Raw genomic sequence first — 13103 nt, 5'->3', positions numbered from 1 at the left:
AACTGGGTGTCATGGAACGTGAGAGAACTAGTCATCAAATCTGTTGTCATCAGATGTTGTGATGAATGTTTTCTTTTTCCCCTCCCCTTTCCCACCCAGGCTATCCGTGTGTTAGGGCTTTTGGGGGCCCTGGATCCCTACAAGCACAAAGTAAACATTGGCATGATTGACCAGTCCCGCGACGCTTCTGCTGTCAGCCTGTCTGAATCCAAGTCAAGTCAGGATTCCTGTAAGTTGAGGGGAACCATGAGAGACTCGCCAAGTTCCTACTTCACAAAGCCCCTTGCTAGCTGTGTTTAGAAAGAGCCTTGGGCTGGATAACAAATTACAGCATATTGGCTCACTTCATGACTTCTGAATGGAAAGTCAAGTTTCCTCTTGCATCACAATAGGGATGCTGCTTCCCAGGGTGTCCAGAGTCCTTACATCTGTCCAGATTCTTTGTCAAGGGTCAGTAGGCCAAGTCTGTACCCACTTTTTGGTGCTGATGAGAGAGATGTGAATTATCACTTCATCACTTCTGTTCATCTCTGATTCTTTGTTAGTGGTTCTTTGATGTTTTCTATTCTCATGACACCCAAGGAGGAAGAGGGTAGAATTTATTCTCCCAGTTGTTTTTTTTTTTTTTAAGATTTTATTTATTTATTTGAGAGAGAGAGAATGAGAGACAGAGAGCATGAGAGGGAGGAGGGTCAGAGGGAGAAGCAGACTCCCTGCCAAGCAGGGAGCCCCTTGCGGGACTCGATCCCGGGACTCCAGGATCATGACCTGAGCTGAAGGCAGTCACTTAACCAACTGAGCCACCCAGGCGCCCTATTCTCCCAGTTTTAATTGCTAGGGAAACCCTGAGGCCAGGCTCAGGGGCATAGAGAAACTGGTAGCAGTCAGAATCCAGGGCTCTTTTTTCATCAGCTGTTCTGGCCTTGGAGCCACTCTGCCTTTTGACAAGTAGCGTGAGAGATTGGGTAGGGTATGGGGCTACGGCAGGTTTTTCTAGACTTAACCCATTGTTCATGAGGGCGGGCTTATTTACGAAAGAATGAAAAGTTCAGCAGTGGCTCTCCCAACCATTGCAGCAAAATGTTATTTTCCCAAATAATTTGTTTCTATAAGACCAGTGCTCTAACCCCTGAGCTATGGAGTCTTCTCCTCAAAATAATTTGTTTCTAAACTCTACGGATGGAATCCTATTGCTTCTAGTTCTTCTGTATAGTAGAGAAGCATAGCTCTGACGTTACCTTTCGGACCCAGAGTCTGAGCCCAGTCCCTGCAGGTTTCGTCCTTGCTCGGCGGCGCCAGTCCAGTCTCTCGGCTGGTCTAGTTCTTGGCCTCTTCAGTGCACCACTCACCCTCCCCTTACCCAGTCTTTGAGAGCCTCGCTGTTAGGTCAGCTAGCATTTGCTGCTCCCTCATCTGACGTCCCTAGGGGGACCGAGCAGCTGTTGGACAGATGTTAGCCTAATTTGATTCCCTTTACTTTCATTTGGGGAAATAATTATTTTTATTGATGGTTTCAACTACAAAGTTGTCAACTGTAGTGATAAGAAGCGAAGTTAAACATAGCAATTTAAAGAAAACCCATCATGTACCGTTTTAGGCTTTTGTGGTCGGGGTAATAGAACAGCCAAAAGCTCTTGAATTCTTCATGGTGAGAGCCTGTTCATGGGTTCCTAACATAGCCTGTATTCCCCATGAATGCTGAATGACTGTCTGGCTGTTTGTTGTTAGCCAGGTTCTGCTCCGAGTCAGAGTCATGGCACGTATAGCTCGTGATTGTTGCCATCGTTTTGTCCTAGCCGACTACAGCACCAGCGAGATGCTGGTCAACATGGGCAACCTGCCCCTGGATGAGTTCTACCCCGCTGTGTCCATGGTGGCACTGATGCGGATCTTCCGGGACCAGTCCCTCTCGCACCATCACACCATGGTTGTCCAGGCCATCACCTTCATCTTCAAGTCCCTGGGCCTCAAGTGTGTGCAGTTCCTGCCGCAGGTCATGCCCACATTCCTCAATGTCATTCGGGTCTGCGACGGGGCCATCCGGGAAGTAAGTAGCTAAGCTCCTGAGCCCCACTTCCTACCAATGCCCCCTGTTGGCTGTTGGGCCAAGTACGTCCCCTCCCCCTAACTCCTAAGCCCTGAGGGTACAGGTTTAGTTTCCTGGGTTATCCCCTCAGAATGGCTAAATGATGAGTGTGTGTTTTGGGGGGCGGGGGTATACCTAGAGTTCAGTGCAGTTGTCCAGTAGAATGTCCCACTGTGTGAACTTGTTGCTTCCTCGTGATTAGATTGAAGTCCATCAAGTCCATCATTTTTAGTGAGGATATTACAGAGGTGACATTGCATACCTCTTACCGGATCTCGTAAAGTCAGCTTCTCCCATTAGTGTTGATCCTGAGTTTGAGCACGCAGTTAAATTGGTCTCTGTCAGAGCTCTCCATTGTAAGATGCCTTTTTCTTGAGTCATTAAGTAATCTGGGGGTGATCCTTTGAGACTGCGACAGTCCTGTTCCCTATCTTCGACGCAATGACTGAGCAGCTGTGGATGATCCTTGCCTGAATCTGTCATCACACTGGTTGCAAAGTAAGGACTTTCTAGTTCTACCATTTCTTCTCCTTTTAACAGCTGGCCCTTTCCTGTAAGGTAGAAATTTCCCCCTTTCCCTCCCTGTTTCTCCCTTTTGCTCTCTTTTCTTTCTCTAAACTACACAACTTGCAGAGTGGTTCTGTGATTATTTACCTAGGCCACGACTGGCCGCAAATCTCAGTAAAGCTCAAGGGGTCGCTTTTTTTTTTAAGATTTATTTATTTGAGAGAGAGAGAGAAAGCATGTGTGTGGATGAGCAGGGGAAGGGGCAGAGAGAGAGAGAGAGAGAATCTCAAGCAGAGCCCCGCTGAGCATGGAGCCCTGACTTGGTGCTTGATCTCAGGACTTTGCGATCATGACCTGAGCCGAAATCAAGAGTTGGACGTTCAACCGACTGAGCCATCCAGGTGCCCCTTGAATTAATTTTTTAATCAGTTTTTTCCTCTGTGATTATATATTCAATTTGGTGTACGTTTAGAGTAAATAATATCTTTTTAGAAAGTATATTTTCTAATTTTGTGCCTGGAGTACAGAAGTGCAGTTTATGTACTCAACCTCATTGAATTCTTACTAATTCTAATAACTAAATTTCCCTAGCTTTTCACTGTAGATAATCATATAGTCTGCAAAAAGAGAAAGTTCTAGTTTTTTGTTTTAATCTGTAAACCAGTTACTACTTTTCCTCATTTGCATTTCTACGACCTGCACTACAATGTTGGTTAGACTCTGTGAAACTGGAGATCTTTAATCTTTTTCCTGATTTCAGTGGGACTGCTGTTAAGAATTACCCACTAAGTATAATGTTTGCTGTAGGTTTTTGGCAGGTAGCTTTTTAAGGGTTATAAATGTTCCCTTATGGTCTTAATTTGCTAGTTTTTATCATGAATGGGTATTAGATTTATCAAATGCCTTTTATTTGTCTGGTGTGATTATCATATGTTTTTTTCTCTTTCAGTATGTTAATATGTTGAATTACATTAATATATGTTCTTTTTTTTTAAGATTTTATTTATTTATTTGACAGAGAGAACACAAGTAGGCAGAGTGGCAGGCAGAGAGAGGGAGAAGCAGGCTCCCTGCTGAGCAGGGAGCCTGATGCGGGGCTCGATCCCAGGACCCTGGGATCATGACCTGAGCTGAAGGCAGTCGCCTAACCAACTGAGCCACCCAAGCGCCCCGCACTGATACATGTTCTAATGTTGAAATGTTTTTGAATTCTTATTTTAAAACCATTTTGGTTATGATGTATTTTTTGATACATTGACATTATATCTAATATTTAATATCAGTTTGGGTTTTTTTTAAGATTTTTATTTATTTATATGACAGAGAGCGAGCACAGGCAGGGGGAGCAGCAGCAGAGGGGGAGGGAGAAGTAGGCTCCCCGCAAAGCAGGGAGCCCAATGCGGGGCTCGATCCCAGGACCCTGGGATCATGACCTGCGCTGAAGGCAGCCGTTTAACTGACTGAGCCACCCAGGCGCCCCTTAATATCAGTTTTTTTTTTTTTTAAAGATTTTATTTATTTATTTGACAGAGAGATAGCGAGAGAGGGAACACAAGCAGGGTGGGAGAGGGGGTGGGAGAGGGAGAAGCAGGCCTCCTGTGGAGCAGGGAGCCCGATGCGGGGCTTGATCCCAGGACCCCGGGATCATGACCTGAGCCGAAGGCAGACGCTTAACGACTGAGCCACCCAGCCACCCCTTAATATCAGTTTTTTACATCTACTAATCCTGAGTAGAATTGGCCTGAATATATATATATATATATATTTTTTTTTTTTTTTTTTTTTTTTTTTTTTTTTTTTAACTACAGGTTCCAAGATGCGTTTAGTTTTTCTGTTTCTTCTTAAAACAGTTTTGGTCACATTTTTCTAAGAAATTATTCATTTTTTAAAAAGATTTTATTTATTTATTTGAGAGGGAGAGCAAGCATGAGCAGGGGCAGAGGGAGAGGGAGAAGCAGGCTCCCCACCGAGCCGGGAACCCAACGTGGTGCTCGATCCCACAACCCCAGGATCATGACCTGAGCCGAAAGCAGATGCTTAACCAACTGAGCCACCCAGGCATCCCTAAGAAATTATTCATTTTATTTACTTTATGCCTATAGATTTGCCTTTTCAGGACATTTCATAGAGTTAGAACCATATGTGGTTTTTTTGTGTCTAGCTTGTTTCATTTAACATAATAATACTTTTGGGGTTCATCATGGATCAGTAGTTCATTCCTTCTTCATAGCTGAATAATAATTTAGTGTCATTATTGCTTAGAGATAAGTGTTTTTAATGTTTCCTATGATTTCTGTTTTCACCATTGAGTTATTTAGAAGTGGATATTTTAATTTGCAGATTTATGGGGTTTCAAATTTCTTTTTTGGATATCTGTTTCTAACTTAATTGCATTGGGTTTATGATTCTTTGATGTTTGCTGAAACTGCCTTAATAGTCGAATGCTTGATCCATTTTGATGTTTCCTCTGTGCTTGGGAATAGCGGGTATTTGCTGATGTTATGTGCAAAGTTCCATGTATGTCATTAGATTTGAACTTAATACTTACTGTGTTCAAATTTTTTGTATTTTTATTAATTTTTTGTTTGCTTCATCTATTACTGAGAGAAGTGAGATAATCTCCCCTTACAGTGGTGGATTTATTAATTTCTCACAGTTTAGTCAGTTCTGTTTTATATATTTGGGGGGATATGTGATATATCTAATTATCTTTCTATCTGTTCTCCTTTTTCCCCCACTTTTTTTTTCATGCCATTTATTTGTGGAAGAAAGGTCATTTGTCCTATAGAATTTCCCATTCTGGATTTGGCTGATTGTATCTTCAAGATATCTTAAATTCTTGTAAACTGATTAGATTTAGAGTCGATTAAATTCAGCTTCCTTCTTTTGGCAAGACATACTTCATAGGCGGTACTAAATACTTCAAATACTAACAACAGTTAGTAAGCAAATCTTTTCTAAGTCATCCCAATTTCTAGTGATGTTAAGGTTAATCAGTGGGCTCACGTACTGTGATCCTTTGTTCCCTGTCAGCCTTTCTCCTAATCATTTTAGTGTTCATTGAAGATTGTTTTCTAGAATGATTATTTAGTTAGCAACTGGAAAGCTGTGATTTTCTAATTATATTATTCCTAAATTTATTAGTTAGTGATCATCTATAAAGAACTTTATGTTGGCAACTATTCATTCAGTTAATTTGAAGTATAGTTCATACAGGGAGGGAAGAATAAATGCATGATTCTTTACTTTTATTTATCAGTTTTTCAGAGTAATGAATCAAGTCCCTTGCAACTTCTCAAAGGTGACTCAGGCACTACCCCACAACCCCTGCTGTTTTTGGAGTATCATTATCAACTCATGGAGCTATATATAGTATTTTTATTCATTGAAGGCACTGTTCTTTCTCATGATCTAATTATCCTAATCAGCCTGGCTGTTGTGTTCTTTTTACATTGGCCAATGGTCTTAGTCTTTGATTGTTTTTTTGCTTTCTGGCAAAAAAAAAGCTATTCTGAGCTTATCAACTACATTTCACTCAAGCCTGGGCATGGCCACTTCCAGGAGTTATGGTTTCTTTAAGTGAGAAATGGTACTTAGAGACTGCAGTTGGTGTGCTGGGGTGCTCATTGCTATTGGCATATCGTTGTTTCTTGGCCATTTCAGTGAACGGAAATAGAAATAAGTAATTTTTAGAAAGAGAAAACACAAGTCATGAAGTAATACAGATTTTCCAATGCAAATTTAAGATTTAAGAGCTTTTACTTTGATTTTATACTTGTTTCTCACACTGAAAAACTCGTTACTTGGTTCTGACATTTCTACAATTACGTGCTTTATCTTGCAGAATACATTCTTGCATGTATCTTGTATACATATAAATGGTAAATGACCAGTATTAGTAATAACGGTAAGGTTACTGAATGCAATTCAAGGTTTTTTATGATTTTTTTTTTTCTCGTTCTTAGGCTGTGTCCTTTCGGGGATAAACACCAAAATACTGTGTTTAAAGTTGCTTGAAATTCATCTTTGAGTGATTTTGCAACCAACTTGATTTATAATTAAATGTTTCTGTTTATTTTCAGTTTTTAGAAATTTCTTTGAGGTTTTCCTAATTTGAGTTTTATTCTAATTATGTAAGACATTAACACAGTTCCAGAGCCGAAACTATAAAATATGTTCAGTGAAGTCTAGCTTCTCTCCCCGTCCGTATTACCCTGTTTCTTCCTATAGCGTTTCCTATTGCTGCTATAACAAATTCCCCACCAACATCATGATTTCAAACAGCACTGATTTATCATGTTACAGCTCCGTAGGTCATAAGTCTGACAGAGGTCATGCTGAACCAAAATTAGGGTGCTGTTGAGGCACGTTCCTTTCTGGAGGCTCTAGGGGACAGTCCATCTCCCTTGTTTCTGACTTCTACGGCTGCCCACATTCCTTGGCCCTCTTTTTCTGCCTTCAGAGTCAGCAACATTGCGTCTCTCTGACCCTTCTTTTGCTGCCAGATCCTTCTCTCTGCCCACTGCCAGCCAAGGTTCTCTGCTTTTAAGGAAGAATCTCCACACATCAAAGTCCCGAACCTTAATCACATCTTCAGAAGTCCCCGTTGTCGTGCAGGGTCATTTATTCGTGGGATCTAGGGATTAGGGCACAGACATCTTTGGCTTACCATTATTTTGCCTACCACACTTCCCCCCTAAGGTAACTATTTGATCATTTTTCAATTTGTTTTTGCTGTTTGTTTGTTTTTTTTTTTAAAGATTTTATTTTTATTTATTTGAGAGAGAGAGAGAATGAGAGAGAGAGAACACCTGAGAGGGGATAGGGTCAGAGGATGAAGCAGACTCCCTGCCGAGCAGGGAGCCCGATGCGGGACTCGATCCAGGGACTCCAGGATCATGACCTGAGCCGAAGGCAGTCGCTTAACCAACTGAGCCACCCAGGCGCCCCTTTGCTGTTTGTTTTTGAAAATGTGAGGAAATCCATATTCCCCCGCCTTCCTACCACAGAAGAGAACATAATGGAAACTCTGTTGTGCGCCTGCTTCTTTTCACTGTCACGGTGGCACGTCGTGGGGGTCCTGCCGCTGCAGCACCAAGGCTGCGTGCACCCCTGTGAGGTGATGGTGCCCCGCTGCGTGCACGGTCCACAGCTGTTGAACCCGTCCTTGTGGGTGAACGTTTGCGTCTTTTCCATTCTTTTGATACTTAAAATAATCCTGTAACAAAAAGCCTTGTATGTACATCATTTTTACTTTTTTTTTGTACTTGATTGGCCTTGCTTTTCACATTTTTTTTTAATTTGTTGTTTGTTTGTTTTTTTTGTAATCTCTATGTGGGGCTCGAACTCACGACCCCAAGATCAAGAGTCACACACACGGTCCTCTGACTGAGCCAGCCAGCCACCCCCTGATTTTTTCCACTCAGATCTTTGAGCTCTTTGGAATATATTCCCCTGTACAGGATGAAGGATGGATTCATTTCATCCTTCTCACCCTTAGATTTTGCCTCACATACCTAACTTTAATACCTAATTTAAAAAATTAATCCATATCTCCATCTTTCTCCTGAATAACATACAAAACTTAGAGTGACTGCTCAGACTATCTCCTTCCCTCTTATGTAGTATCACTTTTTTTTTCTGCCCTCAAGCTAAACATCATCACTGTTTTATGCAGACATACTTGCCGTCTCGATTCTCCGTGTTCTGTCTCCCACCTCGGCGCTTCCTCCAGGATCATTATCCTTCTATTTCACCCTCTTTTTAAATCTTTATTTAGCTGAGGATACAATTCTGGGTTCTCCTGCAACTGTAGATATGATCCCACGCATTCTGATTTCTTTTGTTGTTGAGAAATCACGATTCCTTTTCACTTCACCTCACTTTTCTCAGTGGCTATTTCAGATCTTCTCATTGTGTTTGTTGCCCCGAAGCTCCACTATTGTGTATCTAGGTACGGATTTCTTTCTCACATCCTGTTTGAAATTTGTGGACTTCCTGAATATGAGGATTCCACCCCTCTGTTTTTTCCTTCCAGAATTTGATTCACATGTAGAGCTCACTCTGTCCTTAGTGTCTGTTAGTTTCTTGTCCGTATTTTTCAACTTTATCTCTTGGAGATCCATTCTGGATATTTCTTCACATCCCTTTTCTGTTCACTAATTCCTCAGCTGTGTCTTTTTGACCTGTCCTTGAGTTTTTAGTTTCAACCACATTTTTTTAGTATCTAAAGTTTTGGTAGGTTCTTTCAAATATGCTTAGTATTTTTGGGTGGTATCCTGTTCTTTGTTCATTTTTTAAAATTTCACATTTATTCCTTTAAGCATTTTAAACCGATTTTATATCTTTTATCCAATAATTCCAATATATATATAAAATCTGTGATGGGTCTGATCCTGCTCTTTATTGTTTCTACTGAGTCACACTGGCAGTGGTCTATCTTTAGTGTCTTATACTTTTAGATCATGTATCCTATGCAGCTGGGCATTTCCTGGAGCAGTACTAGAAAATCTGCTCTCAAGTTGCATCTGTCTGAAGAGGATTTGTGTTTGCTTCTACCATGTGACCCAGGAGAACTTTAAGTTAATTTCTTGGCTTAAGAGTTTCTCAGTCCACACAGATAGTCAAAATAACCCCCTAAACTCAATATGAGATTGACCTGAGATTACAAGCTCTTGGGAGAGACTTTTTCCTACCTAGACTCCACAGCAAGACTGACAAATGTCTTTGTCTCCTTTTGCCAGTGGACAGATTTGGGGGAAGTTGGGGGTCACCATTTCTCTTAATACATAGCCCTCTGAAGGTCTGGCTTTCTGTAAAAGGTTTTGGTTCCGATGACGCAATAACAGTATTTGTTATTGTTTATCTTTAGGGTTTTCATAGTAGGAGTATCTAACCCACCATGTTTTCAAGAACAAAATGATATATTCTTTTAATATACTAATGTCTCAGGGGGAAGAAAAGAGAAGAAAAGCTTATGGAAGAATTTAAGGGAGAAGAAATAGAGGGCGCTGCTGGGCTCCTTACTGTGAGGGAGGCACTTGCTGTGGGCATCTGGTCTGTGGCTCCTTCAGATGGCTTAGTACCACCGGGCTTCCCTATTACACCTACTGTGAAATGACAGCAGGGGTCAGGAGGCTCTGTCCTTTCGGTCTCATGGTTTTCCTGACCTCCCTGCCATCCCCAATGCCCTGCTTCTCCTCCAGCTTCTATTTTCTGCCTTCTTTCAGGTTTCACATAACAAAAATTTAGCTAAAGAAACCATTAATCTTAGCGTCTCACGTCCCTTAATCTCTGGAATGTCCTTTTATAGAGACCATTTCACAAAAAGGGCCAGCAGCGATTTGATGAGGAGGCTCCCGAGCGGTAGGTAGGGATGGCTGTCCTGAGTTGAGTCGAACCTATGCCATGTGGTGGGCAGGTTTGAACCACCTTAGAATCCATTGGTGTCCTTGTCATTGGAGAAGGCATCCACACTCCCTTGGAGCCCAAGCCTGTATGTCCTGTGAGTCTCACCTCTTCAGGTAGTGAGTCCGTAAGTCTGTTCCTCGCTATTTGAAACAATACTTTTTCACTTTTTATTTTTAATCCTAACTTGCCCAAGTTTCCAAATGCAGATAAGAGTGAAAACATGTCTGTGAATTGTGTAAGACTGATGAGTCATAGACCTGTACCCCTGAAACAAATAATATATGTTAATAAAAAAACCAATAAATTTTTTAAAAAGTGAAAATATGTATGTTCATTATGCTAAATTGTCTTATTAATAGGAGGAGGCAGAGGCATAGAGAGCTAGAAGAATCTTTCGGGGAGGGGAGTTTAGAATATGATTTGCTATTGCATATTGACATGTAGCACTATCTGAAGATCACTACAAAATAAAAACCATACCCTAAAGACATCTTTAGCCAGGAAAGTAGCTGGATTGCCTTTACCCAAGCCTTTTTATTCCCACCTTGTTTTAGTGGATGGCATCCCTTCTTACAGCTGCACCGTATCAACCTGAACAGAATCTCCTTATCCCATCCCTCCCCCAGGTTGCTTACTGTTTTTTAAATTTTTTTTTAAAGATTTTATTTATTTATTTGATAGAGAGCACAAGTAGGCAGAGCGGCAGACAGAGGGAGAGGGAGAGGCAGGCTCTCCACTGAGCAGGGAGCTGGATACGGGGCTCAATCCCAGGCCCCCAAGGTCATGACCTGAGCCGAAGGCAGATGCTTAACAACTGAGCCACCCAGGCGCCCCTGCTTAGTGCTTTGGGGCACGGTTTCTCAGAGATAAACAGTTACCTCATGAATTAAGATCTGATTAATTGAGTTAATTACTACACATGAACCACAATACCCGTAGTAGTTAGCCGTATTTATTTTAGAAAGTAAGTGGTAGTGAATTAGAACTGAAGAGACAAAAGATACATTTCCAGGTGATTAAAAATTTCATGTCCATTTTTAAGTCTTTAGTCACTCTGCGAATCCTTCAGTAATAGCTGGTGTTCATGGAGCACTTCACGGTATTCACATCTGGTGCTAGTGCTTTCCATGTGTTCTCCCATTTAACTTGAAGTAAGCCCTGCAGACAAGTACTGTTACCTGCATCTTCTCCCTGAAGAGGCTGGGCGCAGAGAGGTTAAATGAAGGTCATAGAGCCAAGAGGTAGCATCGAGGCTCAGGACAGCCAGTCTGGCCCCAAAGCCTGGCTCGCCTGGCTGGGGTGTAAAGCTATTGAGAGTTGTTTTTAGCCCCCACCACAATCACCGCCAAAGGCTTTCAATTGGGTTTTTTTAGACTTACACTCAGTAGATGGATGGTGTGGAAACCAATTCCATAGTGGTGTTCGTTTGTTCCCACGGACTTAGGGTAACCCTGGGAGCTCTCCGTCCTTCCTGATGCCAACTTGCTGACCTCTTCTCCATTCCAGTTCCTGTTCCAGCAGCTGGGAATGTTGGTGTCCTTTGTGAAGAGCCACATCCGACCTTATATGGATGAAATAGTCACCCTCATGAGAGTGAGTAGAAGTTAGTGCTCTGGCTGGTTCATCAGTGTTTGGGTCAAGGAACATTCAGAGGCAGGTTTGGAGAGCACGGACATTTTTGTCACGGGTCTTCATAGAGCTGTTACAACAGGAGTGTAAAACGCGGGGCAGGGTGCCCCGGTGGGTGATGTCAGAGGAGGGGGGCTGCTGCCGCAGGCTCCGGCCCCTCAGTACGAGCTGTGAGGTTGGAGGAAGAATCCTGAAGTCCTTGTTCTGCCAGAAATAGACTCATGAGTTCTCTGCCTCACACACAACAAAGCAATTTCACTTTAATATCACAACAGTGCTTTACTGTTGCCATGAAAGCCCTCCTTCTTACGGCCCATAAAACCACGGCCTTAAGAGAGGTTTGGGGATTGGGTTTCGGTAGTGCTATTAAATACGATGAACTCCTGTCAGGCACTGAGGAGGAAGGCGAGGCTTTTCCCCACCGCCTTTAAGAACATAAATGCCACCTTCTGGCTACAGCAGCACCTGAGGAAAGGCTCCCGTCCCAGATTTTATAACGTGCTTTAAGTAGGTGCGGAGGACTCCCCTTCGGCGGCAGTATCGTTTTTCTGTTTAAGGGGGAAGCCTGCTTCCTGCTGTTCTGTATCATTTAAATGTCTCTTGGGAAGCTTGCTTTGCAGAGATAGCTGTGCCCTCAAAGAATGGGAAGACAATTCTTCACTGATTTCTGCTCCTCTCTGCCAGCCCTTTGTAGTTAGCTTGGAGGAAGCAACAGGACTAAAATCAAAGTGGCTGACTTCAAAACTGGGACTTCCCTGAAACTGGGTCTCAGAACTGAAAAACTCCTGTCTGTACAAATAATGAAAACCGCTTGCTTGCTCCCCAACTCCTGCGGCGGAGGCCTCTGGACAAGGAAGTTGAGCAGAGTGCTGGAGAGCTGATGGACTGCCTGGGGGAGGGGCCCAGCAGGCAGCGGTGTACTTGTGGTTGGAAGCAGAACTAATCAGAGACTTAGTCCCCCCAAAAGACTTAGGACCAAAACACAGAAGTTTGAGGCAGGGAGCTTCATACTCGCAAAATGCAGCTTTCATTTCCTCCAAGATGGGTAAGGTGCACCAGGGGCTCTTCCTTTGACTGCTGACCCTGGGCATTTTAATGAGTGCCCCTGAGCCTGGGATGAGGACAGTCTCTTAACAATGATCCCTGGGCAGGCTACCTGGCTTCTTTGAGGGAGAGAAGCCGCTGTAAGAAGCCAGCAGTAATACAGTGGAGAGCTAGGTGAGTTTTCTCTAAAGAAGGCAGCATGCGGGCCAAGTGAATGCACATCAGACCGACCATGGAGTTTATAAAATCGGAGATGTTTCTTTGGCAGAGGTTTTTATCTAGAGAAAATCGCTTTTTCAGAGAAAATACCTCTCTCTCCGAGCAGAGAGGAAGTTTTACCGGCATCTTTTAGTATGGTTTTTACTTTCTAGACTATTCTGATTTTTAAGACATTTTTTAATAAAAATACTTTATGCTTCTGTAATGC

General features: G+C 42.6%; 1 protein-coding gene across 5 annotated transcripts in view; it reads left to right on the top strand.

Annotated features, from left to right (window-relative positions):
- The window catches only part of MTOR (mechanistic target of rapamycin kinase), a 124254-nt gene that overhangs the window by 26966 nt on the left and 84185 nt on the right, over positions 1-13103 (top strand). For all 5 annotated transcript variants that reach the window (XM_081816867.1, XM_031030392.2, XM_081816868.1 and 2 more), the window contains 3 exons: positions 100-229; positions 1797-2047; positions 11510-11596. In XM_081816867.1, the coding sequence (XP_081672993.1) occupies positions 100-229; positions 1797-2047; positions 11510-11596 (468 nt within the window). The remainder of the gene's footprint in view (positions 1-99; positions 230-1796; positions 2048-11509; positions 11597-13103) is intronic.

Source organism: Leptonychotes weddellii, chromosome 4 (assembly GCF_054177405.1).
Source record: "Leptonychotes weddellii isolate Sample4059 chromosome 4, ASM5417740v2, whole genome shotgun sequence".
Lineage (NCBI taxonomy): Eukaryota > Metazoa > Chordata > Mammalia > Carnivora > Phocidae > Leptonychotes > Leptonychotes weddellii.
This window is presented reverse-complemented; position numbering and strand designations above follow the sequence as displayed.